Source organism: Prinia subflava, chromosome 2 (assembly GCF_021018805.1).
Source record: "Prinia subflava isolate CZ2003 ecotype Zambia chromosome 2, Cam_Psub_1.2, whole genome shotgun sequence".
NCBI classification, from domain to species: Eukaryota; Metazoa; Chordata; class Aves; order Passeriformes; family Cisticolidae; genus Prinia; species Prinia subflava.
This window is the reverse complement of record NC_086248.1, coordinates 44566246-44591355: the sequence shown is the minus strand read 5'-3', so window position 1 is coordinate 44591355 and position 25110 is coordinate 44566246. Positions and strand designations below refer to the sequence as shown.

The 25110-nt window shown below is 40.5% G+C and overlaps 1 protein-coding gene across 5 annotated transcripts in view; it reads right to left on the bottom strand.

Moving 5' to 3' along the window:
• The window catches only part of SOBP (sine oculis binding protein homolog), a 112067-nt gene that overhangs the window by 72598 nt on the left and 14359 nt on the right, over positions 1 to 25110 (bottom strand). For all 5 annotated transcript variants that reach the window (XM_063389746.1, XM_063389747.1, XM_063389745.1 and 2 more), the window contains one exon: positions 15722 to 15873. In XM_063389746.1, the coding sequence (XP_063245816.1) occupies positions 15722 to 15873 (152 nt within the window). The remainder of the gene's footprint in view (positions 1 to 15721; positions 15874 to 25110) is intronic.

Below are 25110 nucleotides of genomic sequence, written 5' to 3'. Positions count from 1 at the left end.
CTATACAACCACAGACTTGGCACAAGGCTCCTTTCACCTCAGGAAATGCGCTATGACTTAGTGGAGGCTCACCTTTGCCATGGACACTACTCTGGCAGACAGAGACCTCATCTCACAACCAGGCCCTATCTCGTATTGCAGCATCTGTGCCTGAGCACTGCCAAACATGTACATCCTTCCTGACAGGCTACTCAGAGCCAGTTAAGCCTGGCAAATGTGTTTGTGCACGCCACTTTAGCAATACAGCACACGCAAAACCTGCTAGTTTTCTTCCATAATATTTGCAAATTCCGTAACAGTTGATTATTTATACATTAACCCACAGACTTCATTTCTTCCATCTTATACCCACCCATTGTGGATGTAGTGTTGTTGCCACTTGCTCTGTTAGGCACGAATTAATGCATCGGAGCCATGTAATTTATGCATGCTATTTTGTCAAGTCTGTTTGTATGGAATCTGCTTTGGAGAGGCAAGCTGCTCTCTACTCTGGGGCCAGAAATAGTATTAATATTTCTTTTCTTTTGGTGCTGTGGATCAAGGTAACTTCAGAGCAGTCACCAGCAAATCTCTGATGAGACGGAAATTGCAATGTTCTGTGTTTTATGCTGCTTAAGGTAGAGATGATTTGTGTGCATGCAGAACTATGACACTGACATAGTAGAAGAAAACCCTACTTGACATGGATATTCAAGAGATGCCACCATCAGGGCAGCCAAACGACCAAGGACAACACCGATTTACTAAGTTAGAATATGACTGTGCACTTCTAGGTTTCAAAAAGAGGGAGGAAACCAAACTGCCTGCCTTTCCCAGGAAGCAGTATTACAAGGCAGACAGCTTGTTCCACTTAAATGTGCCCCACTGCAGTAACAGTATTACTTGTGAAATGAAGACACAACATACAGTCTTTTCTTAGTGCTTTACAATTCTCAGGTCAAGTGCTAATACATATTACAGAGCTCTCCCTGGCAAGCATTGTTAGAGCTGTCATTAAAGACCTCCAAAAGTCTTAGCTGTGCAATTGAAAATGTTTCCAAATCCTCTTATCCCAAACATAACAAATCTTGCTGTTGTTAAATCTGATGTTTTGTAAATTCGATACTACTTGGCTTATTGAGGGGGCTGGAGAATTTTTTTTGTGTAATAACACAGATCTCCAGAAAACGAATAAAGCGTCTCTGCAGCAAAGGAATAAGACAGATCTCTGGGAAAGGGATTTTTGTAGACCCGTGAAAAAGAAAAAATCAAAGACCACCTACAGTACAGTATGAAGATGATTCTAGGATTAAAAGGCATGATAATGCTACCCAATTACATCTCTGCCTGGGTCATGTGCTATGCATAGCAGAAAGAAGCAAGATGGCAGATACCCTGGGTTATTTTAATTAATTTAATCATGTGACTAATTGGTCTCTGCTGGGTTTCTGTGGTAACTGCTTCCTAAGTGCTGATGGGCAATTGTGTTAAATGTAGCTTGGAAACTGCACGTAGGGTGCAGTGCCTTCTAGGGAGCAAAGGGAATTGTACAGCTGTGTGGGGAAGGTGCTCCTGCTGGGGCACTGATTATCTCCGTGCAGAATGTCTACAGCTGTACTGTCCTCTTTGCTCGTCTGCTTCCCGAAGGAGCATGCAGAAAACGTGCTAGACTTCCTCCCTCCTGGGCGTGAAAGTCGATTTTGTGTAGGAATATGTGAGGGCACATGTATGCGGCAGAGCACACGCGGTCTGGAAACAAAGGGAGAGCAGCCAGCGCGCCGTGCGTGCAAAACCGAAACGACTCCTGCGTGCACAGTGTGAGGCCCTGCAGACCAGAATGTCTTCTCAGTGCTGACTGTGTTCGAGGGTAAATCCATTACCAAGCCCTGACACAAACAACGTGTGAAACCGGGTGGTTTGTTGTTTTTTTTTCCAACTGCTCCTGCTTCTCTTGTATTATTCATGAAATCCCTAAATCCACACGGGTCATAATTAGCATGGAGTACTGCAAAATGGCACAGAGCTGCCTTCAAAATTGGCAAACATGAAAATGACTTGTAAAAGTCATTCTTTGCTTCACGGGTTGAATTTCGGATCACCACGAACAAGAAGTTGTCATCCTGTTGGATCCAAACTTACGCCCATGTCTCCTCACATGATTAATGTAACAGCAAGTATGGAAAGATGATTAATAATAGTAACCTACATTCCAGCAATCACAATTGCACATAAGAAATGACTGTTTAATGGGGTGGTAAGTTAAACCCCATTAAGGGCACAGAGGAAAAACAACCAAGAATCTCCTCGGTACCTTCCAATGGAAAAAAAGCAACTTAAGAAAATATCCTTAACACAATACAAGACATGCTGCAAATAGAGAACACAACAGGGAACAGAAAATGCCATACCTCATCCTAACCTCACCAGTGAAAATGCAGAAAGAGGATAGGAAATGCAGGAAGACATAGCCATAGAGAGGTTAAAAGATTGGCAGCTATGTTGTGAAGGCTAGAAAGGTTCCATTTAATAAAGCAAGGGAAAAGATAAGGCAGAATGGTGAAGGAGGAAAAACGTGCATTACCTCCCTGCCCTGGGCTACTGGAGGATAAAGATCTATCCAGCCTAACTGTGGCAGACCTGAGCTTTATTTTTATTTAATATAAATTAGGTTAAATCTAAAATACCTGATACTAGCTTTATCAGCAAAAAGTTATAGTTGTAGAGCACAAATATTGAATCCCTCGTTTTTCCTGTTGTAATGCCACCACTGGCTTGAAGTTTGTGATTCAGTTCTCATCCTACTGACATCAGTGGAAATACTGCCCCTGACACTCACAAAACCAAAATAATTCCTTTGTTTTGAAACTAGTGGTCAGTATGCTATTGCATATTCTGTTCTGCAATTTGTTTTGAGTTATTCACGCCTAAGTTCGAGGCTGAAGAAATAAAAAGCTCAAAATAACCATATTTTCTGTAAACTGTCTTTAGGAAATCAATTTTAGGAAACAACTTACAAACTAGGTGACATGCTGTAATATCTCTGTTGCGTTCTTTGGAAAGGTTATGCATAGTGAAGCTGCTACACATTACATTTTATGCTGAAATGTCCAGATATAATGAATTACAGCTCTACATGACCCTTCCTTAAAAACAGCCCTTATTGTGTGAGATTGAACACAACCTCACATACTGCTTTAGTCTTTTTATAAGAAATCTTTTACACTTTCCATATTTTCACCAACAGCAAATACTAGAAAATATTGACATTTTCAAAATACTCCAAAAGAGCAGTGTGGTGACCCTGACAATTGCATTATGAAGGCTGAAAATTTTTAAGAGAGACTTGAGAATAACTGAAAATGAGACAAAATATTTTCATTTGAATGGTATTAACAAAAAACTCCTCAGTAAGATTATACCAAACCTATTGCTCCTGCAGATGCAGTAAGAACTAAATGGAGCTCTTACAACTCCTACACTGGGCCAAAATTACTGCTGATCCAAGTAGCCCCATTTATTTAAATAAAGCTACGCCTGCTTACACCAGCTACGTATTTGCCCAACCAAACGGGACACGTCAATTTGGATCTGGGTTATGTCACAGAGCCCTTCATGCTTGCTATGCCAGCAGTGCAACCGCTCTGATGAGGAAGATGGGTCTCGCCATAGTGATCAGCCCATTTGTTCCTCTCATCTGGCAAATTGCAGCTGACAATAGTCAATACCTGAAGGAAGGAATGAAAAATATCCCGTAATCTACACAGTTACAGGATGCATCTGGGGCTGACACAGCGGACGACAACTCTCATGTATGAGATTTGGTTTCTACTGCTCTTTCACTTGGTTTAGCTATATACCTTGCTAATAATCTGTTTTATCAAACCTCTGCAACTACATCATTTAATTTCAGTACCAGTTCAACTGCTACTCCAAACAGAGCAGTCCTGTTTATTTCAGTGGCTTGTTGCTCAGGTCTTTAACTATTTGTAACAGTTGAGTCTAAAAATGGGCAGTGTAATTTTGGGAAGCAATAACTCCTGCTGAATCCGAGCATGCTATCCTTTCATTTCTGCAGGAGACAGAACATACACAGAGGACAGTGAACGCATTCCCCCTGCCAGTGCCAGCCCCAGTGTTCACTAGTGTTTGCCTTTCCCAGCTTAAGCAGTCCCAAGCAAACCAGCTCATTTCAGGCCCTGGTTACAAGTGTTAACACCTCAGAGTATTACACATGAAAATTGCAAAAGATGAACCTCTAGTCCACTCCTCTCCTCCTTCTCCACAGGCTTAACATTTTTGTATTCCCTAAAGCATCTTTGATTTTTTTGATCACTGAACTCTGCACATCCAAACTCTCTCCAAATCTTGCCACTCCTTGCTCTATCCACACTACAGCAACCACCCAACTATCCTCCTCAACATTCCACCACCTCAGACTCTTGCCCATTTAACTATTATTATATCTGCATCATGCAACTTATTGCCCTTCTCCTATCCTCAGCTTCAAGTTGTTGTCTAGCTTCACTCATCCCCCTAAGATTTTTTTTTCAGGTTTTTTTTTTGCCCCTCTAGACATACTAACTCACTTTTGTAAAAGTACAAGCTGGGTTTTTTTCATTATTACTAATGCCTCCAGAGAACTATTTCTGTCCTGTCTGGTATCTGCAGCTCCTCTTAGTTCAGTATCAGCTGCAGAGTTAGTGAACTTGTTCTCTGTTCTCTCCTGAAGATCATTAATGAAATATGAAACAAGACCAACCCCACAAAAGTCCCCCTGGCACTTCTCTATCCACAACCTGATATGCTGCTCTTTATCACCACCCTTTACTTTATTCCTTGAGCCTGTTTTCAGGCCACTTGACAGTGTTCATATCCAAAGTAATTGGAATTAATCTGAGGGTAAGATTTCATGAGATGCCATTTCAACTGCTTTACTAAATTTCAAATCCATTAGAACTTCTAATTTGCCTCCCTCAGCTGATTTCTGTGCGTGTGTACATACTAGCTGTGTTTGCTTGGCAGAACCTCTGCACTCGTCTGTTTCTCCTTGCCCATGCGGTAACACTGCAGAAAACGGGAATGTGCTTGAGTGGGTTTGGGCATTGAGTCTCTGCCTTTTGCCTTTTTTCCTAAAAAACAATTTGTTTTTCTCAAGCAAATTGAATTTAAAAATTGTGTAGAACATATAAAAACATTCCTCAGCATTATAAAGTAATTTTTCTTTTGGCAGGAAACTGGAGTCCTTTTCAATGCAATCAGTTTCTTATTTAAATGTCCAGCTTCCTATGAAAACATGGACTGAAATATGCTGCCATACCAAAATGCATTTACTGCTTCCATGAGTGCATCAAACTATCCATAGACATCAAATAACACATCCAAACCAACTAATCTTATCCAGCAAACATGATCTTGAGTCCAAATGACTACCTAAATATCCCTGTCTAAAAGCTGTTATGTATAGAAGTTAAATCCCAGTTCTTTACAGTGTTGCTACCTGCCCAGAACATGCCTAACTGAAGTTACTTTATTCTGCTGTTAAATAAATTAAATAAAAATTATTTAGGAACTCTCATTTCCTGTGCTCAAGAAGAAAGTAGCCTTCTTATGTCTCCTTTTTTCTTCTGTTTTTGTTTTGGTTTTTTTAAGCACCATACAAAAGACTTCCAAATTTTCAGGAACAGTTGCTGGTTTTAATGATATATTGCAGATCCTTGTCAATATCTCTGCTGCTTCACACTTTTATTTCCTTAGGAACACTCGGCTAAGTACCATCTGCTCCTGGTGATTTACTGCTCTCGAGTTGCTAAAGTTGCTCTGTAACTTCGTCCTAAGAGACTTCAATTTCTGTTATAAGGCCACACTCTGATTTCCTGTGGACAGTGTCCTTGGGAGGAATTTCTTCATCATCCTCTGTGGTGAAGATGGACATAGGAAATTTAATTTAGTTTCTCTGCTGTTCCACTTTTCCAGAAGAGGTCAGAGCCATGGCTGGATGGTCGACAGGCACAGAGGAATTACAGGTGGCTTTTTGTTTTCTACAGAGCCACTTTTTCTATACTTCCTGCACTGCCTGCTACCTGCACCTTTCAGATAATTTCTGCACTTCACCTCAGGAACCTTTAGCTATAATTGATTGATCGTGTTTTTGATTTTTTTGAGGGAATTGTTTTGCCTTAAAAAGGCAAAACATTTGGTATTTCAGCTACATGTATGCTTCGGCCCCTGGTGGCATTTCCATCATTTAACAATCACACTTCTTATATGGAAAGAATTTTATTTTTCTCCTCTCTTGCTGGGCGAAAAACCACAGAAACAATAGGAAAACAGACGAGATGCAAAATAATTGAATTGCATGTACACAATGTACAGGGCAAATATTCACAGGGCCTGATGTAAAGCTCATTACAAGCAATGGGATGTCACCCGCTGATGACAATGGAGTCTGGATCAGGCCCAAAGAAAGTACACAAAAAAGCAGAGGGAGATTTTTTGTCTCATCTTTCAGTTACAGTAATCATAGATGTTGTTTGTAACAGTAGTAGGTAACAAATTTTCCAGTGAAAGTGTGATTTTTAAGTTGACAATGTCCCTTTAAGCTTATGCACTTCTTCACTTAACTATGCCAGATTTACTCTCCCCTTTTCTACTTTTCCTTGCTCAGAGGTATACATACCATCTGTGCATCTAATATGGTGTTCTTAAATAGCCTCCAGAGAGATTCAATGCTTCTTTTTCCCCCCTTTTTAAACTTTCTCTTGTTTAACCCTTTTCCGTGGTATTATAGAACCTCCTCTTTAAGAGCTCCTTTTTCTTTAGGATGAAGTTACCACCTTCACACACTGAAGTCAGGAGTACAGCTACTTGTTCTTTTAATGCTTGTACATTAGTCAAAACTGATAGGGAGTTGCCTTATCAAGGCAGTGATATTGATAAATTGCTCCTTCAAAAGGAGGCCATTCAACAATAGCCAAAGTTGACCATTATTTTAATACTACACAAGGAAATCATTCAAACCTTTCTCTCCATAAATATTTAAATGTCAGTGCACTGTTTTAATCTCTGGATCAATCTTTTAAGACTTCTATTTAGTTCTAGGAGCTCCCTTCCACCTAATTTTTAGTAGCACTGTGCACTATAACTGTGAAAGCCTGGGGGCTAAATTAAAAATAAAGAGAGTTATTGAGACTGAGTTGTTGTTTGATTTCTAAGTCAACACTTTTCTCTTTTCATTTGAGACTCCAAATTTCAAGGGAAAGAAGGGCCACGGGCATACAGGACACTGCAGTGCTGCATCCCTCTATGTGGTAAGAGGAAAGTTACTGCACTTGGCCCATCTAATGGAGGAGCTGAGTCCTCAGTGCTTTCCCATGCTCCCCAGGAAAGCTGCACCAGGCTACCATGCCCCACTAGAGACCCTTCCCCTGGTAAAGCCCAGAGAAGGGCTGGAGAGATGCTCTGCTCTGCTTCTGAGATAAATGGACAGCAACAAAGCCACATCTCCCCCTCGCTCTGTGTGCGCCAGCCAAAGGACTGGCTCCTGCTGGAGCATCTCTGGCAGCCCTCTGTGTGAGAGGCAAGGTCTGGCCTCCTGCTTCTTAGGCTGGAGAGCAAATAAACCCAAAACATCTGAAGACACATGCTCCCCACCTCCACACCCATCAAATGGTTGTTTCTAAATATTACTAAACAGATTAGTGCGTTTATTTTAGATACAAAATCGCATCAAGTCTGACAACTCACAACATATGTTTACTCTCAACTTAAATTCAAATTGGTGAGTTGAAAATGCTTGGGGTTTTGACAGAGCACAGCCAGTCACTGAATTTATCTGGCCACCAAGTGATCAAATATTATTGGAGAAACTATTTTCTACTGGAAAGACATTTACATTTTCAGACTTTTGCTCTATAAAACCCACCTCATTCTTCCATCAAGTTTAACGCTTGCACAGTGAGCATGGCTTGATTTATGGCAAGAAACTGACTTCAACTAACAATCCCCAGTAGTACATTTTCCTGTTCATCCAGCAGATTATAACTTATATCCATTTGGCCTCTCCTAGCCTCATTTAAACTCACAAGGCCAGACTCAAGGTTAATGGGTGTAAGAGTTTCTCCAGTCTTCCCATAAACCAGCAGACGTTTGCAAACAAACCTAAAAGGGATGAAACTTTCCTGGCTAGAGGGGCCAAAAAGAGAGACAACATGATTTACTCCCTTGGTCTGACTCAGTTTCATCCTTGAATTTACTGCGAGATTTCTATGGCCGATGGAGAGGAAAGCCACCACACTGGGAGTGTAACAGAGTGATTGAATACAGACTGTCAGCTGACACCAAATGTCGCAACACCACTGAACTGCTGCCTCACCTGCACAAATTACTTTGCCACTTGCGAAATGTGACAGTAATGTCATCTCCTGAGACACTTTAGGAGATTAGAAATTACCTTCTACCTTCAGCTGGGCCCCTCAGGTTTTTTACTTCTGCCCACTGTGCTACCCTGCCTGGGTATTTTGCCCCATTAAACTACACCATTAATTCCAATTTCTGTATTCCACACACCCTTTCAGAAGTGTGTACAAATGGTGTTGCTCACAACATTGTTCATAATCCAAACACATTTTTGAAAACCATATTTGCCTAATTTTTGTTTTCAAATAAAAATATATAGAGTGAAAAAAAATACTCAACCTCCTTTTCAATATTTCCCTAAGTTAATGAGCTGACTGATAAATGAACAGATGCCATTAAGGCAATAATTTATTCAAATGTCATGATATTTTTGAACAAACATTTAATATGCATTTCTTTATTTGCCCAGCTCATATTAGTATTAATGATTGATGTGTTCATTAGGAAAGGGAAGAATGGCACCAAATACAGTCTGTGCAAATTAGATTCACTTTGGAGATCTACCCTAAGCTTTTGTCAGAATAAAGACTGTTCTTGATGCTCACTCTGTGTTGAGCATATGGAAACAAAACTGGAAGGTGCCTAATTTCATACAAAGCCAAGGTGAATCTAAGGCAACCTGAGCTGAGACACAAAATAAAGGACAGCAGTATTTCTTTGAGCAATTGGCTAGCTCACATGGGTTGGAACCAAAGGGGTTCAGAGGTAAAGTAAGTACTGGTGTGTATTATATCTGCTCATTTCCTGGATGCATCATTATTCATAGAAACTCTTTAATCAAAAATCCCTTGGTGATGTAAAAATGTCGTGGATGCAGACCATGAGATCTATCTTGCCAAAATTTTTAAAGGAGCAAAATGTCTGTTTATTGTCTACTGTCCTCCTCCCCCCTTCAAAAATTCATCCTAAGTGATTTAAGACCTCAGTAAAGCTCGTTAGTAACCTCCAGAAAAATGGCTACTGGCCATATTGCTCCCTCAGTCACTCTGCAGGTAGCAACTTTTTCACTTCTCCAATACCAAGTGTCAGAACATCTATTTAAATCCAAATCACTGCTCTAAACTGCATTCACCCAGTGTGCAAAAAACTTAAAAGCATTTCCAGTCAGGTCCTAACACAATTAGTGGTTTTTGTTTTACCATCTGTATGTAAACAAAACCAGCTTCTGGGAAAAAGGAAAAGCGCAACCGTTGAAGCTGTCCAAAACTGATGTGAGGACACCTCACATAAACTGGTAGCTTTGTTTGAATCAAATGCCTGCCCCTCCAAGAGGCAGCTGTAATTAGCATATTCATCTTGATATAACCAAAGCAGCCAGAATGCAACACGGCTGATGTAATGTGACACAGTGGTTAAAATTAAAAGTGAACACGCCTTTTAATTGGATTGGATACCTGCTAGTAATTCAGACAATGGGAATTTGATTCAAATTTATAGTATTAAATGGCAGCAGATGGACATTAAAATGTCCATTGACTTCGCAAACTGACAAGCACGCTGGGTTTGCCAGATCCCTTCATTAAGTCACTGGTGGCATCAGTCAGGTGCTGCTGCCCATTTCATTGTTAGCAATGGCAATACATTCTGCTTTGCTGTGGGTGAGCAGCAAGATACTCTGACTGATGGCCTCAGTCAGTTAATTTGGAATTTCATTTGCCTCTTCTAATCACAAAAAATCCTAGCCCTGGTTTAGGGAAGCAGTTCTCTGAGATCTCCGGGTTTAGCATCCTGCAAATAACAAGGCCAGCTGATGACAGCAAGACGATGCCAATCTTCTTTCTGACCAATGCCACTCATTTCTTTCACAGCTCAAGAATTTTTTAATATTTCAGTCCCTGTTCAGATTCTTGGTCACTATCTGCACCCTTCAACCCTCCACAAACTTTAAAAACATCTTCTGAATGAGGTTATTTTCCTTATCCCTCCTTCTCCAGCCAGTTCCTCAAAGAAGTTTGCAATTGTGCCCTGCACTCGAGCTGTTTCCCCTGCAGACTCAGCGTCTCATCTGCATTCACTCATCAGCGCTCATTTATAGCTCAACAAAGCAATCACAGCTATGGAGATGTTTGTTGTCTTTTTCTCCTCTACCTTCAAGCATTTGCAAGAAACCTTTTAAATTGGCTGCTGTGGCAAACGCACGCACGCACCCACGCAGATGTGCACACACAAATACACGCACGCACGTTCTACGCAAACCCACAGCAGCAGAAGCAACTTCCTGAACCATCTATTAAATCCTGCTTTTCTCTACAGCTCCACAGAACCAAACATGGACAAGTGCATGCAAAGATGCTGGGACACCTGCTCTGCACTGACCTTTCTGAACACCTGATTAATGCATGTTAAATCTCTAAGAGAAATAGATTTTGTATTCACAGCCCCGTGTGTTTCAACTATGGAAAGGGAGTCTAAAGGAACAGCTAAGGTTGCTCTTTTTTTTTGGTCAGGGCACTATTTGCATCAAGTTGCTTTAAGCAATTTTCTAAATTTCAATGAATAATGATCACTTCACAAATTAAATTTTGTAGATGCATAAGAAAGAGATGAAAGTAGCTTTTTATTTGCCATTACTCATTGACTTAACAGTGAGATTGCTAAATATCTCTCATGCACTGTTAGGCTGCACAATTAAGCTTGAAATCATGAGAACTTTCTCTGACAATCCTCAGTAATAATTCTGGGGAATGATAGCTGCTGTTTACTCCATTTATAGTTTGTATATAAATGTCCATATTACCACTTAGTGATAGATATTAATTAACCAAAAAAATATGCAGCAAGAGTGTTAAAGCTATATGATGTTGCATGCTCTTTATCATCTTTAAATATAGCTTGAAAATGTGAGGAGTCATCTAATGCAAGAGAACTGAGTACTAAATAATTGTGTATGACTTCTTACAGCTCCATTTGATAGTTCACATTCATTTTTGCCACACAGATGAGATAAAGGGCCCTAAACCACACTCCCTGTCTGCACTACTAACACAGAGTGTTCCCCATCATTATACTTTACAGGGAGAAAAGGGTCATCCTTGTTTACATCTTCATGGTGCTAAAGAGTAGCTTACTTTTACTTTTTGATTTATGCCTTTTTGTTTATTAGTATGAATGAAATTGGACTGCACTGTAAACAAAAACATCTATCTTTCTTCCTAATTGGGAGGCAGTGCAAAGCAGGGACAAGGTCAAGTATAAAATACAGCCTGAGAACCTTGCCGTCACTATGTCTCCAAAGTCTTAGTCAAATCAAGTAAATTATTCTTTAATGTATCTGTAAAGAGAGTTTATAACCTCTGTGAAGTCAGTCCTAGTTCTACGTTTGGCTATTTGCTCATAATAAATTTGTTTTCTGACCCACTGAGTCAAACAACTTAATTTCAAAATTAATCTTTTCAAGCTTCAGACTCACTGGATCCAATTATGAGTCCAACTGCTCCCTTTAAATTTCATATTCCGAAACTTGGTGGGCTGGTGCTTTTTGCCCTTACATGACTCTTTGGTACTTAACTTTGCATTAGTTGGCCAAAATAATTAACTCTAAGAAGGGACCATCGAAATCTTCTATCTTTGGTTACTAACATTAGTCCAAATGCTTGCTTTTCCACCAATGGTTCCTTTAATTGATATTATCCACAACAGGTCACCATTGTACAGTATTCATTATGTGTATTTGACTGGGGAAACTGGACAAAACAGGAGCAGGAATGCAGATTTGGGTTATTTTTGTTTGGGGGTGGCAGTGGTGGTATTTTTTAGGTTTCTTTCTCAATTGGATCTTGTCTAAATACTTTGGGGTTTGCTTAATGGGGTAAAAGCCTCAATTTTTTGTTCATTTATCTCTGATAATTTAGACAAATTCATTCTGTTGGGAAAGTCTTTATCATTTCAAAACATATATATTTCTATTCTTGCAAGGCATGGCTGCTTGCTGATATAATTTTAAACGGTCATGACTTCAAAATACCTGGAGCAAAATTTGCATTTCTTATATGAAAAGCAACTTAAGGTTGAACCACTCTTTTTCCTTACAAACTTCCCATTCCAGGCATGAAGCTCCCTGACCACCCTGGCTCTGCATGGATGCAGAGGATACAGGGGCCCAGCTTCTGGAGCAGGACAAAAGGCAGGAAAGTCTGATGGGCACCTCTGACTTAACTCCTTCGGTTCAAAGCTCCCAGGGCCAGGAAGGCACCAGCTTATTGCAGTGTGTTGCTACTCTTGCTAAGCCTAGTGCAGGAGCGGGCTGGAAAGGACTTGGAGGTTGGGAGCAGCCAGTGCCCAGCTGACCTGGGGCTTTGTGAAGCACTTTCAGGGCACTTCAGTGTGGGTTAAGCCCTCTCCCAGCTGGGAATCTGTGGCACACAGCACTGTAGTGTGCATTTCCCCTGTGTATGGGAAAAGATTTTTTTGACGAGGATTCTGAACACAGCAATTGTCATTCAGAGATGGATAATCCACAGCATTACTTAGTGCTGTTTTGAGGCATTAGTGACGACTAATTCTTTACTGCTTAAACAGTCCTATCATCTGAGGCAAGCACTTTTTACAGCACTTCTTATCTAGGGGAGGGAGGGAAGACTGCTTAACGTGATCCATTAGGAAACTCAAGCTTTAAATAAAATGACCACAAAGTCCTATCAGCTCCCAGAAATGCAGCAGCTGTACATATTTAATGTAATACAACACTATATTGTGGCAGAGATCCACTGTTTAAAACATGCATAAGGCAGATGAAACGTGACTGTTTTGCTCCTCTGTTTGAAAAATGAGAAAGTGTAGAGTGGCATAACTCCTTAAAATACATAAATAAGCATTAGAGTCATGGAGAAGACAGGTATGCTGTTGGAATAGCAGTAACAGAGCAAAGGTCAGCAGTTAAATCTGAAACTATTGCATCCTGGTTCTTTTGATCTTATTTCTCAAGGCTCCACTCTGTTATTAACAGGTGAAGTGCAAAACCAGAAGCGTGAGGGTCTGCTGAGTTCTACTGTGCTTGTCTTAATTTAATAGCAGCACTTCCTAAATATTCTGTCCCCAGATCATCTAATGCCATAAATATACAAGGCAAAGGGCAGCTACAGATTTCCTCTGCTCAGCCAGATCCTGTCAAATTCCAGGTTCCACAGGTCCAAAGGGAAAGAAAATTTAACTCACTGGCTTAGCTTTGAAGCAGAGCCAATCAACGTGATAATGTTTTCTCACCATGTTTTGCCAAGTCCTCCCACATGCCATTTTGTTAGATTGAAACCTCTTTAGTGAATAATAGGACATTTCACTGGGATATGCTGGTATATGAAAATATTAGGAACATCTATTGTGTTTATATACACATATATGTGTGTGTGTGTGTGCGTGTGTGGATACACACACATACAAATAATGAATACAGAGAACTTTCCGGATGGAAATATTCAGCATCTTCCAGAAGAAGTTAAGAGGTGTGGGAAAGGGAATCAAGGAGAATGTGAAGCTCTAATTCATCCTTTCTCACAATACAAGGGCAAGGAGGCCTCCAATAAAGCACGAGGGTAATAAACAGTAAGTTAGGTAAAAAGGAACTTTTTCATATACTGCCTCAGTGATTGAATTCATCGTCATAAACTATTACTGAATTCTACTACTAATGGATTACTAGAAGGTTGAAGTACACCTATGCATTATGTTAACATGCATTTATTTTCATTTAGCAGGGATCTAAATCTCTTATTTCAGGATCTAAGCTGTAGGTAAGAAAGAATACACCAAGTTCTTTCATCTGCCTCTCCAAGGTTTCCCAAATTATCTGGTACTCATCAGTTTTGGACACACAGGACCACCTCACCAGGATCACTGACAATGCCTCCATTACTAGGAAGTATCTTATCCATGTCAATTTGTGACTGGAAGTCACAGGAGCATCAGCTGATAGAGATCTGTATCCTGTCAGCCCAGAGTGCCTGGACTGTGCCTTGCATGTTGTAAGGCACACTGAACTGTACGTGATAAAAGTGCACATACATCCATGCACATTTATTCTCAAATGAGGAGCACCTAAGGAGTGTGTATTTCCCTCCTCTACACTTTTTCCAGATAAAAAGAATGTAAACAACACTCTTCACAGAACACTCATGTGACTTACTTGCCTGTCTGCTCCAGTGGACACTATGAGCTTGATTCTCCAAGACTGCCACTAAAATTCCACTCTACTGATTTTTGCAACCCAATTCTTCAGGCCTTTTTTTTTTTTTTTTTTTTTTGGCAGGATGATGTGACCCAAATTTATAAAGGAAGTTAATTTGCTGTAACATTGCATCTTGAGTCTAGAATCCATATGTACTTATTTCTTACTATGACAAATGTAAAAGACCAGATTTAGAGGCCTGAAGTGAGTTTGAACTTGACAGGCTTGGAATGTCCTGAAGCACGAGGGTAAAGGGCATCATTTAGGAAACCAAAATGTAAAGAGTTTTATGAATGATAAACATTTCTACAACAAAAAGTTACCCAAAGGCTCACATTATTAAGCACCAAAAGTAACCACAGTTACTTTTTTAACAACCAAAAATTTGAGGTGTTTCTTCTCTATTTTTCTTTAAATGATGTGTTACAAATTCTGCTGCAGGAAAACAGATGCTGAAGTAACCTAGAGGGCATTTTCAGGCACTGTGCTTCAGTGATTACAGCAATTTTTGTAGACATTCAGTATTAGGATTGCTTTCTAATTTTAGAGGGAGTTAAATTTAAATTGAGTAGGAGGGGCTTTCACGTTACTCTAGATGTTCTAACATTGCTTACTCCAACCCAAAAACTGTATAGTGTCTGAATTTAGTAGCAATGCTAAGTTATTAAAAATTATGCACTTTTAAAGAATGAAACTAGAGCTCACTAGCAGCAGTAAAAAGATGTCCAGTCTTGTGATGGGACTGAGACTAAGGCCCTAAAAGCATCTACCCACTGGCCATGATCCCAGTGCCATGGGACTTGGTGGCTCTGTCATACACAACCTTTCTCTACTCTATTTCTTTGATATTTCCTCTTAGTTGTGTATGTGTAGGAAGCATCCTGAGACTCTAAGGCTTTATGAGTCTTCAGAGTCTTATGTTAATGCTTATTAGTATTTAAATTCCCTGACTCTCACAAACCCCAAGTATCAAGCTGAGAGAAACTGAAAGAAAGAAGGTTAGTAAAGGGCTGACAGTCCAACAGACAATACAGATGGAAAGTGGTGGGACTAGGTGAAACAGAGAAAACAAAAGAAAAGAGTTTCTATTAGATGCTGAATGAGACTCAGGCTGGGCCTGATTAAAGCCATGTCTATGTAGGTTACATCTTTCCTTATTTCTCTTACCTTGTTTCTCTTGAAATATGCTCTTCGGCAAGCTGCAAAGCACTTCTCGCTGCAGAAGCATTTCACTTCACTTCCCATACTCAGGGAATACCGCTTGATTCCAACTTTCTGGCACCAGGCACACATTATTTGTACATTTGACACATCATCTTCTACAACAAAAATATAAGAACAATGTTTACATGAGATGCAAACACCTTCCTCAGACATCTGCACACTTACTCTTAGATAAAGCAGCACCAGTTCATCTTATTTCTAACTTCCTCAGTGTCAGAGAGCAGAACTGTGCCTGCCTGTGATCACCAGCATCATCCTCAGGCAGCCAGTGACCTGTGCCAGCCAGACTCAGCAGACTGGCAAAGCTTCTAAAATGGCTGGAAAAGATGATTAGCTTCAAAAATTCTGCACTGCTGGAAATGTCTGGAAATCTCAAGAACTTTTTAGTACACTTAAGAGCGCACAGCTCTTTATTAAATGAGTAACCAAGGCTGAAGGTTTAGTGGGCATTGCTGCTTCGTTACTTACAGTCTGCTGTAGTGAGTCCCTGAGATGCTCTGCTCAGCAAGCTGGCGATAAAACACAGCCAGAAAGTGCTGCACCAAGGCAGGTCTCTAACACAAGCCCTCTTCTAAATAAGCAGGAACATAAAACACCTCTTTTCTCTATTATTTTGAAATGACTAGCATAGAAAACAGGGAGCTTTTGTGTTAATTCAGCAGTCACAGAAACATAGACTTGAGCAAAGCAGAAGTTGCAGCGCTGTGGCAAAATCTGCCAGGTTACTTTTCAGTTATTATAACTCTTTGGTCAAATTTTAATTCAGGCAGAGTTCCCGAGCTTCTTTTGAGCTCTTCTCTAACGTGTTACAAATGTGGCATGTATGCCTTCTGCCATGTAAAAATACCCTAGAGCTTATTTACTAATGTGCAGCAATATCCTTATGTGGTCATCATTCCCACCTCAGCTTCACAGGCAACAGAAGTGAATAGTTAAGCCTGCCAAACAGATCAAGTCAATAAGTTAGCAGGAATCTTTCCAACTTAAAACTCAGAATGCTTCAGATCTTATGTCCAGTTTATGATACTGAATGACCTTTCAGTTACAGACAGCAGCCATTGTCTAACTTCTGGGAAAAAATATCCCTGGAGACTAATTGTTAAAGCAGTTCCTGGTCCATGAGCTGTGGAGAATTCATAGCTTAGAGATTCTGTCATGCAGCCATCCTATTTCCCTATAAAGGATTTGTTTTTGAAGCTACACTGTCATCGTTCTGTAAAATTATTGGCAAACTAATTTTTAGCAGAGTGATTTGGCTCCTTTCCCTGACTATCATAACTCAGAACTACGTGCTGCATTTTACTCACCTTATTGGAATAAATGTTGCCAGTTTAATAACTTTTTCCTTCCACAAATTGTGTTATGATTTACAGCTACAAATAAAATTCTACTATGTAAAATAATGACCTTTTAGTTTTAATCAGACTGTCTACCTTTAAACCTATATTTAAGGCCAAGTTATAGCAGAGGTTTGTGTTTAATGTATTGTATCAATTACCCTTTAAAGTGGGATTTGCCAGTATTATAAGTGCCTGAACTGAACGCAAAGGGAAATCAAAACAATTTGGCCAAAATTATCACTAGGCATCTCTAGGGTCACAAAGCCTGCCCTGAGCTGGCTGTCACATAGCCAGGCACACAGGGTGCTGCTGTGGTGGTTTTGCACGGGGTCATCGCCGCTTTCTCTGCAGACTGCTCTTGTCCAGGATGCCAACTACTCCAGCACAGCCCAAGAGCTCTTCCCCCCATTCTTATCCTGAGCCATTTGAAGTACTTATCTTTTACAAAGGCACCCTGATTCAGCTACTTTTGCACCATAATAAACCAATTCCTTACAGACTGAACCTGCCCCTTTGAATGTACCAGGACAACAGGAGATCCTCGGAATCAAAGGAACCAGACAGAAGACTCTTGTTTCAGATAACAGTAACATATATTCTCCTACTGATAAGAAGCATTTTATCTCTGGAAAAGAGATCTACCAGTGATACCTTTCTAATAGCCTTCATTTTGGGTGAGAGGAACTCTCATAAATGAAAAAGGAGTATTACAGAGCTGAAAGAGAGTTCATTGACAAAGTAGGTGCTGAAGTAGCTCTTTTTGAAGCAGGTTATCTTGTCTGGGACGCAGTTTTTAAGGGGAAACACAGAGATGCACCACTGGGATTCTCAGGGGCTTTCATGAGTGATTTGATAGGGGGAGCACCTCAGCTGTCATTCAATACCTGTTCATTGATTCACATGAACTGTCTCCCATAGATGATGAGAAAGACCCACACAATTGTTCATTTCTAATTACACAGGCTCCAGCAGCAGCTGTTTACACGGAAAAACCATATTATTCACTTCTCTGCACTTTTCTGCAGGTGGTTACGCAGGAGAGTCAGGTTCAGTCCACCTCCTTTTACCAAAGACCCTCTAAGATACATCCTGACATGGGGAGGGAGAGGCAGAGGGACCCTTCTGTGTCAAGCTGCTGTCTTGCCATGCAGAGAACTTCACCACCACCTCCCAGAGAATCCTTTGAAGCAGCGTGGCTTCACTTGTGGTCCATGGATCTGATGGTCAAAAAAAAAAAAAAAAAAAAAAAAAAAAAAAGCAGACAATGGTCTGCACACTACTACTTCCAGCCACTGTATGCACTTTCAGGAAGTGATATGTGGTATCCAGGAGGCATCACCTATATTAGTCAAATTGGTCATCATTTTGAAAGGAGGAAGGGGAAAGGGAAAGAAATAGTCTAGCTACATACAAGGAACTCAAACTATTTCTCTGTTCTACTCCTCCATCACCCTAGTCATCAGACAACATAATCCTTTTCATTTCATGGTAACAGCAATAACAGAACTAGATGTCTCTTCAATTTAATAGACTCAGGGACACTGCTACAAAAGGATAAACTGAGTATGGCCTTGTGAAGCATCCAGGAAAGAGCAGTACTTCAGAAGGGGGTTCAGAGTACACACATCCTGGGGCAGGACACTAATACATCACTTTCCAAGTCATCTTTGCTCCCTCAGGTGTACATTTGCTCAAGTCATTTTTTGATACAACTCTTAACTTTTTATAACGCAGTTCACCAAGTGAAATAGAAAACATCCACTATCACATTCCTATGGACCATCAACCAGGTCCAGCACAGTGGGAGGAAAAACTTGATCTAAAATCAAATCCTTTCCTTCAGCTACAAGTGATGCTAAGAACATCAGAGAAAGGAAGCCATGCTTGGTACCTGGGAGAGTACAGAGCTGTGCCCTATGGGTGTGAATGACAGCTGGGGACAATGATAAAGCTCCAAACCTGACTGTGTGCTTTCCTTCTTCATACCAGTTGTGGTAGAGATCTGAGCAGACCTTGTAAAAAGAACTAATAGGCATGTTTTGTTACAATGTATTAAGCTTAGTGACCAAAAATCAGGACTGCAAGGTTGGCAGAAAGTATTACTTCATGCATTTCTACCAGCAGTGAGAAGCAAAAATGTAGCCTCAAAACATTAAGATTGTGTGAAATAAGAAAAGACAGTCTTGGGATTTAAGTGCTGTCATCTGCTAAACACAAGTTGGAATAATCTGAAACCAGAAATTTGTATCTTGCATTCCATTCAAGATAAAATTCCTCTCACTTTTTCACAGACCTTTGTTTTTTCAAGGCCAAATTCTTTGAAAATCACTTTACCAGATTCCTGCCCTGCTTTCAGGAAAATGTATCAAATCCCTGTTCCTAGAGCGCTCAGCTAGAAGAACTTACTGCTAAGAGATCACAAGGAAGCAGGAAATTTCAAACACAGTAGTTTAAGGCTGGTTATCTGTCTTCCATCTTTATTCTAATCTTTTCCTGATTAGAACTGCACTTCTCCACAATAATTATACCAGTTTATTACATCGGCAATGGTCTTCTTTGCCCATAGTCAGACTTTTGCTGGTAGTCTAGCTTAGCATATCTGCTTAAAGTAACATGAGCTCATCCTGACACCATGCCTACATCCATCATATGAGCTCCCACTGGAGCAGCTCTTCTGATGAAGATCATCCATCATCACTTTTAGGACTCATATAGCTGTGCTGATACATGTTTGTTAAGTACAAAAATATCATTTCCAAGTCCTGGAACAGATAATTTTGAAGTGAAAGAAAATACTTCTTAATAACTGGGGTTTTTTCCCCCTCCGTCTAGGCCTGGACCTTAATGACCTGCTTTTGCAAAGTGTTTAGCATATCCTCAGATCTGTCACACTTATGACAGGTAGCATGGGCACTCTTACAGGTCAGATAAGGAGGAAATGGGACTGACACAACTGAATTGTAACAGGAGGACATTCAGCAGAACATACATATTGCTGTCCTCTGTAATCAGACCAGGTAACAGAAAGATAAATTCTTTCTACATACTGCACAAGATCTAAACTTCCAGCCTCTACATTTCTGAGTTCTCAACTGAGAGAGATATTGTGGGAGTTACAATACTGTGTTTTTCTGCCTCTGGGTTGTGTCATTACAGGTGGAAGAAGTACTCCCTGCACCCACCACACAGATACTGTTCAGTTATATCTCCTTGTGGTTTTTAGCCTGTGTATTTTTCATAATGAACAATGCAACAAACACGGAGTGTTTGCAGTGTTAAATCATGTTCCCAAAGGGAGTAGTTTGTATAACAAGATAAAATTATCACATTATAATAACTAAATATGCATCAGTCTAAAGCATGCTTCAATTAATCATCAAAAGTTTGCACCGCCTCTTTAGGTCTTAATTAAGCAGAATGTTTGGTATTTTTTTCCTTTCAAACCCGTGTGAAGGAGCTGCAGAAAATTGTTCCTCTTAAACCCAGTGAGCAGCAGTTTACACTAATCGATCTTATATGGAGCCATAATTTAAAGAGGTGGGGGGAAGTGAAGGAAGGCAACGAGTACAATGGAGTAAATCCATCATGAACAGCCCTGTCTCTTTATCTAAGCAAACCAACATGATCTATGGTGTTTAGTGCAATGTTCCTAAAATCCCTATAATTCTGGAGTTAAATCCTGATCAGTTTACTAAGTTTTGGTTACAGCACTCTACTAATACTGTTTTGAACTGAAATGTATTTTCAATTTAATTCCAGCTTCAAAAAGTTGAGTGAAACTAAATGCAGCTACAACTCTAATCCTGCATATTATGATGATTCAAGTACTTCAAAACCTTACTTTCCATATTTCCTTGCAAAAAATTCAGTAGGAGATACTCAGTTCTTCCAACAAGAAGATAGCATGTCTCCCAAAGGTGCTCAACCACAGTACTGCTATGCAGAAGGAAGACCAGGAGGACAGAGTGTTTGGGATTGAGATCTCAAGTACAGCACCCACACTGAGTGAGCCTTTGTGAAACCTGCACCTTGATTGTGGTTATCCATGATCTGATACAAAATCCATGATCTGATACAAAAAGATATTTTGGCATCCCATCCCTCCTCCATGTCTCCCAACCAACCAGCTCATCCCTGGCATGAATTTCCTTCCATCACGCTATCAGAAGCCATGTCTCTCCACTACTGCTTTCATCTGCTTTCCTCTCTTTTTCTCTTTGCTGCATCCCACCCCCTCACACAGGCACTTTGGATCCCAGGTTTCTTGGGTAGGGAGCTATAATACCCCTTTTACTTTGAGCTGGGAACTGCGCTCAATACACTGGTATATATATATCTTTAAAAATTTTAGCTGCTTTCACTATTTCTTTCTAATGAAAAGCTGCAAAACTTCATTTTTAAAGACTTTAGATCTTAACTTGACTTCAGCATCTGCAGCAATAACAGTAAGGGCTCACTGTTTCCACTGGGACCTGCCAGGATTTCAGAATTGGATAATTCCGAGTTACCCGCCTGCTGCTCCTGAAATCCCAGAACGTCATTGAAGAAAACCAAGTAGCATGTATTCAGACTTTTCATCCCCAAGTAGTTCCTGAGGTTGTTGATCCCAAGCAAGGCAGAAGCACCATTACAGTCAATTTCCTTAGTCTTGAAATGCTTTACCAAATAAATCTCAAACTAAAAAAGGTAAAGAAACAAAACTCCTGAGACATTGCTGCAGATCCCCTTGAGATATCATCTTAAGCATTGATCCTCTAAACAGAGGGGGCACGTGACAAAATCAAGGTACAAAAAGTACCTTCAAAAAGTTAATTACCAGAGGAAGATTAAAATAAAGGGCTGACAATAGAAAGCTTGCCACAGCCATCGCTATGGAAATATCAGAGCCTCTAGAGTGCATTTCCTTTTAAGGACCACTCTCTTTAAGTTCACTACTCTGCCAATAAAGCAAAATATCCCAGCCCCTTTTGAAAAAACCATTTAGGGGAACCACAGCCTGCCTACGTTTTCCATGCATGAGCTGAGGCACACTCTTATGCCTAGTTCAGTAGGGACTGAATGCACAACACAAAAGCTGGCATTTCGGCAGGTTTTAAACATGCAAACAAAAAAAGCACCTATTTCAGCTAACAGAGGGGGAACTCCCTATGTACTTTGAATATATGCTATTAAGGTGTATACATGGACTTTATGATTTTCTTTTTAGCACAAAGGAAACACTTGGCCCTCCACAGAGGGCCCCATCAACAGTGAGCTAGATGGGGCAGGCATCCTGGCAACCACTGGCACTTAAAAACCCAGGCAGTAGTAACCCTACAATCAGTGTAAGTTTGATGATGTTTCAAACTGAAAACAAGAGAAATAATTTGAAGAGTAGCAACTATAAGATTTGCTGCAGTGGTCTTCAGAGGGCAAAACCTAGTTAGAGAAATTGTAATGCTGTTCAGCAACCAGAAGATATTTGTGAAATACTGAAGAGAGATCCAGAGCACAGTAAAATGAAAGTCTCCTCCATATACAGACTTAATTAGATCTGATAATGTGGTCTTTACTTAAGGAAAACTGCCACTCAGTTCTGCCTGGAATCAGTTCTTGCTACTATAGTCATAGATCCAATTCCTCAGTGAATTTTGACAGATGATCTTGGAATTCATTTTTACTGGCCTGCTAAATACCATTTAAAACATTGTTTATTCTTTCAGATTCCTCAAATGCAATTTAAATATTGAGAGATTACAGCAGGCTGTCCCAGAATGTTCGTAGGGCAAGAACTCTGTTTATTCCCACGTTGCACAAAGTTACTCATCTGCACTTGTATTTACAAAATCCCCTATAAACTTTAATTCTAAGGCAATGCTAAACCGTGACAGAAAATCACTAATTTCTTTCTATGAGATAACTAAATACTTACTTTAGTATTTGAATCTGACATTTCTTTGCCAGCCTAGGTCACAGGGTGATTTTACAAGTCAACACTGGAAATCCTTCTCCTTTAAGACATTTTGCCTCATCAGATACCATTCCTCCAGCCCAGTCCTCCTTCACCTTCAGAAGTTTCTGATAACTTTTGGTATAACTCAAGTCATTATAATTTGGAACTTAACATTCTGTCAAGACACACATCTGAGGGTTGTAGGATTTATATCCCCCTTCCTTCTCCAAATGTACCCAGTATCTTGTGAAAACCTTGGGAGGGATCATTATTTTTCCCTTGTGCTTTTTTCCTCTGTGGGAAGCTCAGTGAACTGCATGACATCACGCTTTGTGCCTCCCCTTCTGCCGTGTCCCTTGGCAGTGACCTCCCCTGGCAGCGCAGCGTGGCAGGAGCCGGTTCTTGTTTGGGATGCTCAGAGCAGCCAGCGCACCCTGTGCAGCACTTGTACACAGAAGGAGGCAGGAAGGGGAAGGGTTTTGTCAACCCTCATGCTCAAAGGACAGCAGTTGTAACCCCCTACCAAGGTACTGCCACGGGGATTACAACATAAAATAAATCAAAGAGCACTGAAAGAAATGGGAAAACTGAAACACCATAGCCTCCAGCAGGTGCCAGGGGAAGGAGGCAGCTTGTTCTCACCCGCATTGAAAGAATTTTTTGCATTCTTCTTTGACTACTCTTGATTTCAGCCTTCCTTCATCCCAGTAACAAGAGTTGTCCCAACTTGCCTGAGCAAAAAGAGTCACCCTAAGTGCCCTCTCAACTTTATCATTAAAGGCTGCAGAACAACAGAAGGTTTGCATGCTACATACTAAGGCCATATACCCTGCACAACTGTGGTGAGATTTTTAGTTCTGGGTCATTCCAGGCTATTGCATTTCTGTTCCTCGCTATTTCTATGTGACTACTAATAAAAAACAACCAAACAAACAAATAAAAAACCCCACCAGCCTTCTTTACATTGCTGTGCAGAAAATAAGAACCTTCTAACACTAAGCAGAACTAATCTAGGATCACTTTGTTGCAATAGGCTGTACCCAAGACTAACCCTGAAGATCACTCAGAATCTGCTGCCAGGTCTAAAAGTAGTTACCAGCATGCTGGGCAAGATGGGACTCTTACCAGCCACAAGGAGCCTCTTAGAGCAACTCTCTGGAGTTTGACTACATATGCTTCCAGATGCAGGTTGGATGGCTGATGCTGACTTATGAAGTCATCTTTGATTTGGGCACTGCTCCAGTGTGGTCTATTTGTCTGGTGCTGCAGGCCAGGGGAGTGCTCTTGCAGACAGCCTCCACATCTGAGTAACCTGCATTCTCCTGGTGGAGGCTTCCCATGACTGGATTTAGCATCCTCCACCGACACACCATAACCTGAGTCTGTAGACACTCAGCGCCACAGAGGGCCCCTGCATTTAACTCAGCCTTTTTTGGGTTTACTTATGAGGTACAGCAAGGACAGAGCGCCTTTATTGGAGATGTTTCTATTTGGTTAGTAGCACCCTAATGTTTCCCAGAATCATATAAGCAAGTTGGAACCTAACATTTTGTTTGACTAAAACAGAAATCTGAACAGCTTGAAGATAAAATTTTAGTCAGACTGCTCAAAATTATTTGGTTTTCAAATTAAAGAAAAACAAAAACAAAAACAAAACACCAAAACAAAAACCACTTTACTGCAAAATAGGCATGAGGAGGAACAAAAGTTAATTTTGTTAATTCTTCAAGGTTTTAGCCTGGTCATACAAAATACAAGTGCAAACAGGACACTTGTTAAAAGCTTTCCAGCACACTCAAGGAAAACCTAGTCTGCTGAAATCTTCAATAACAGCTTCCTAGACAGCTTAGGATCAGCACTCCTTCCTCCTCTTTTCCAAACTGATAGCTATTTCTCATGAAGAATCATATTTGCCTTCCTAGAAATCCTGTTTCCCTTGGCTTCTGGACTGTGTCTTTTCTACCTGTGCAATTGCTATGCCAGTGCACATTGCTGAGTATCGTCCTTGTTCCTCTTCAGGTTTGTGCGCATCCCCCATGCTCTCCTCTCCTTTCTCTTAC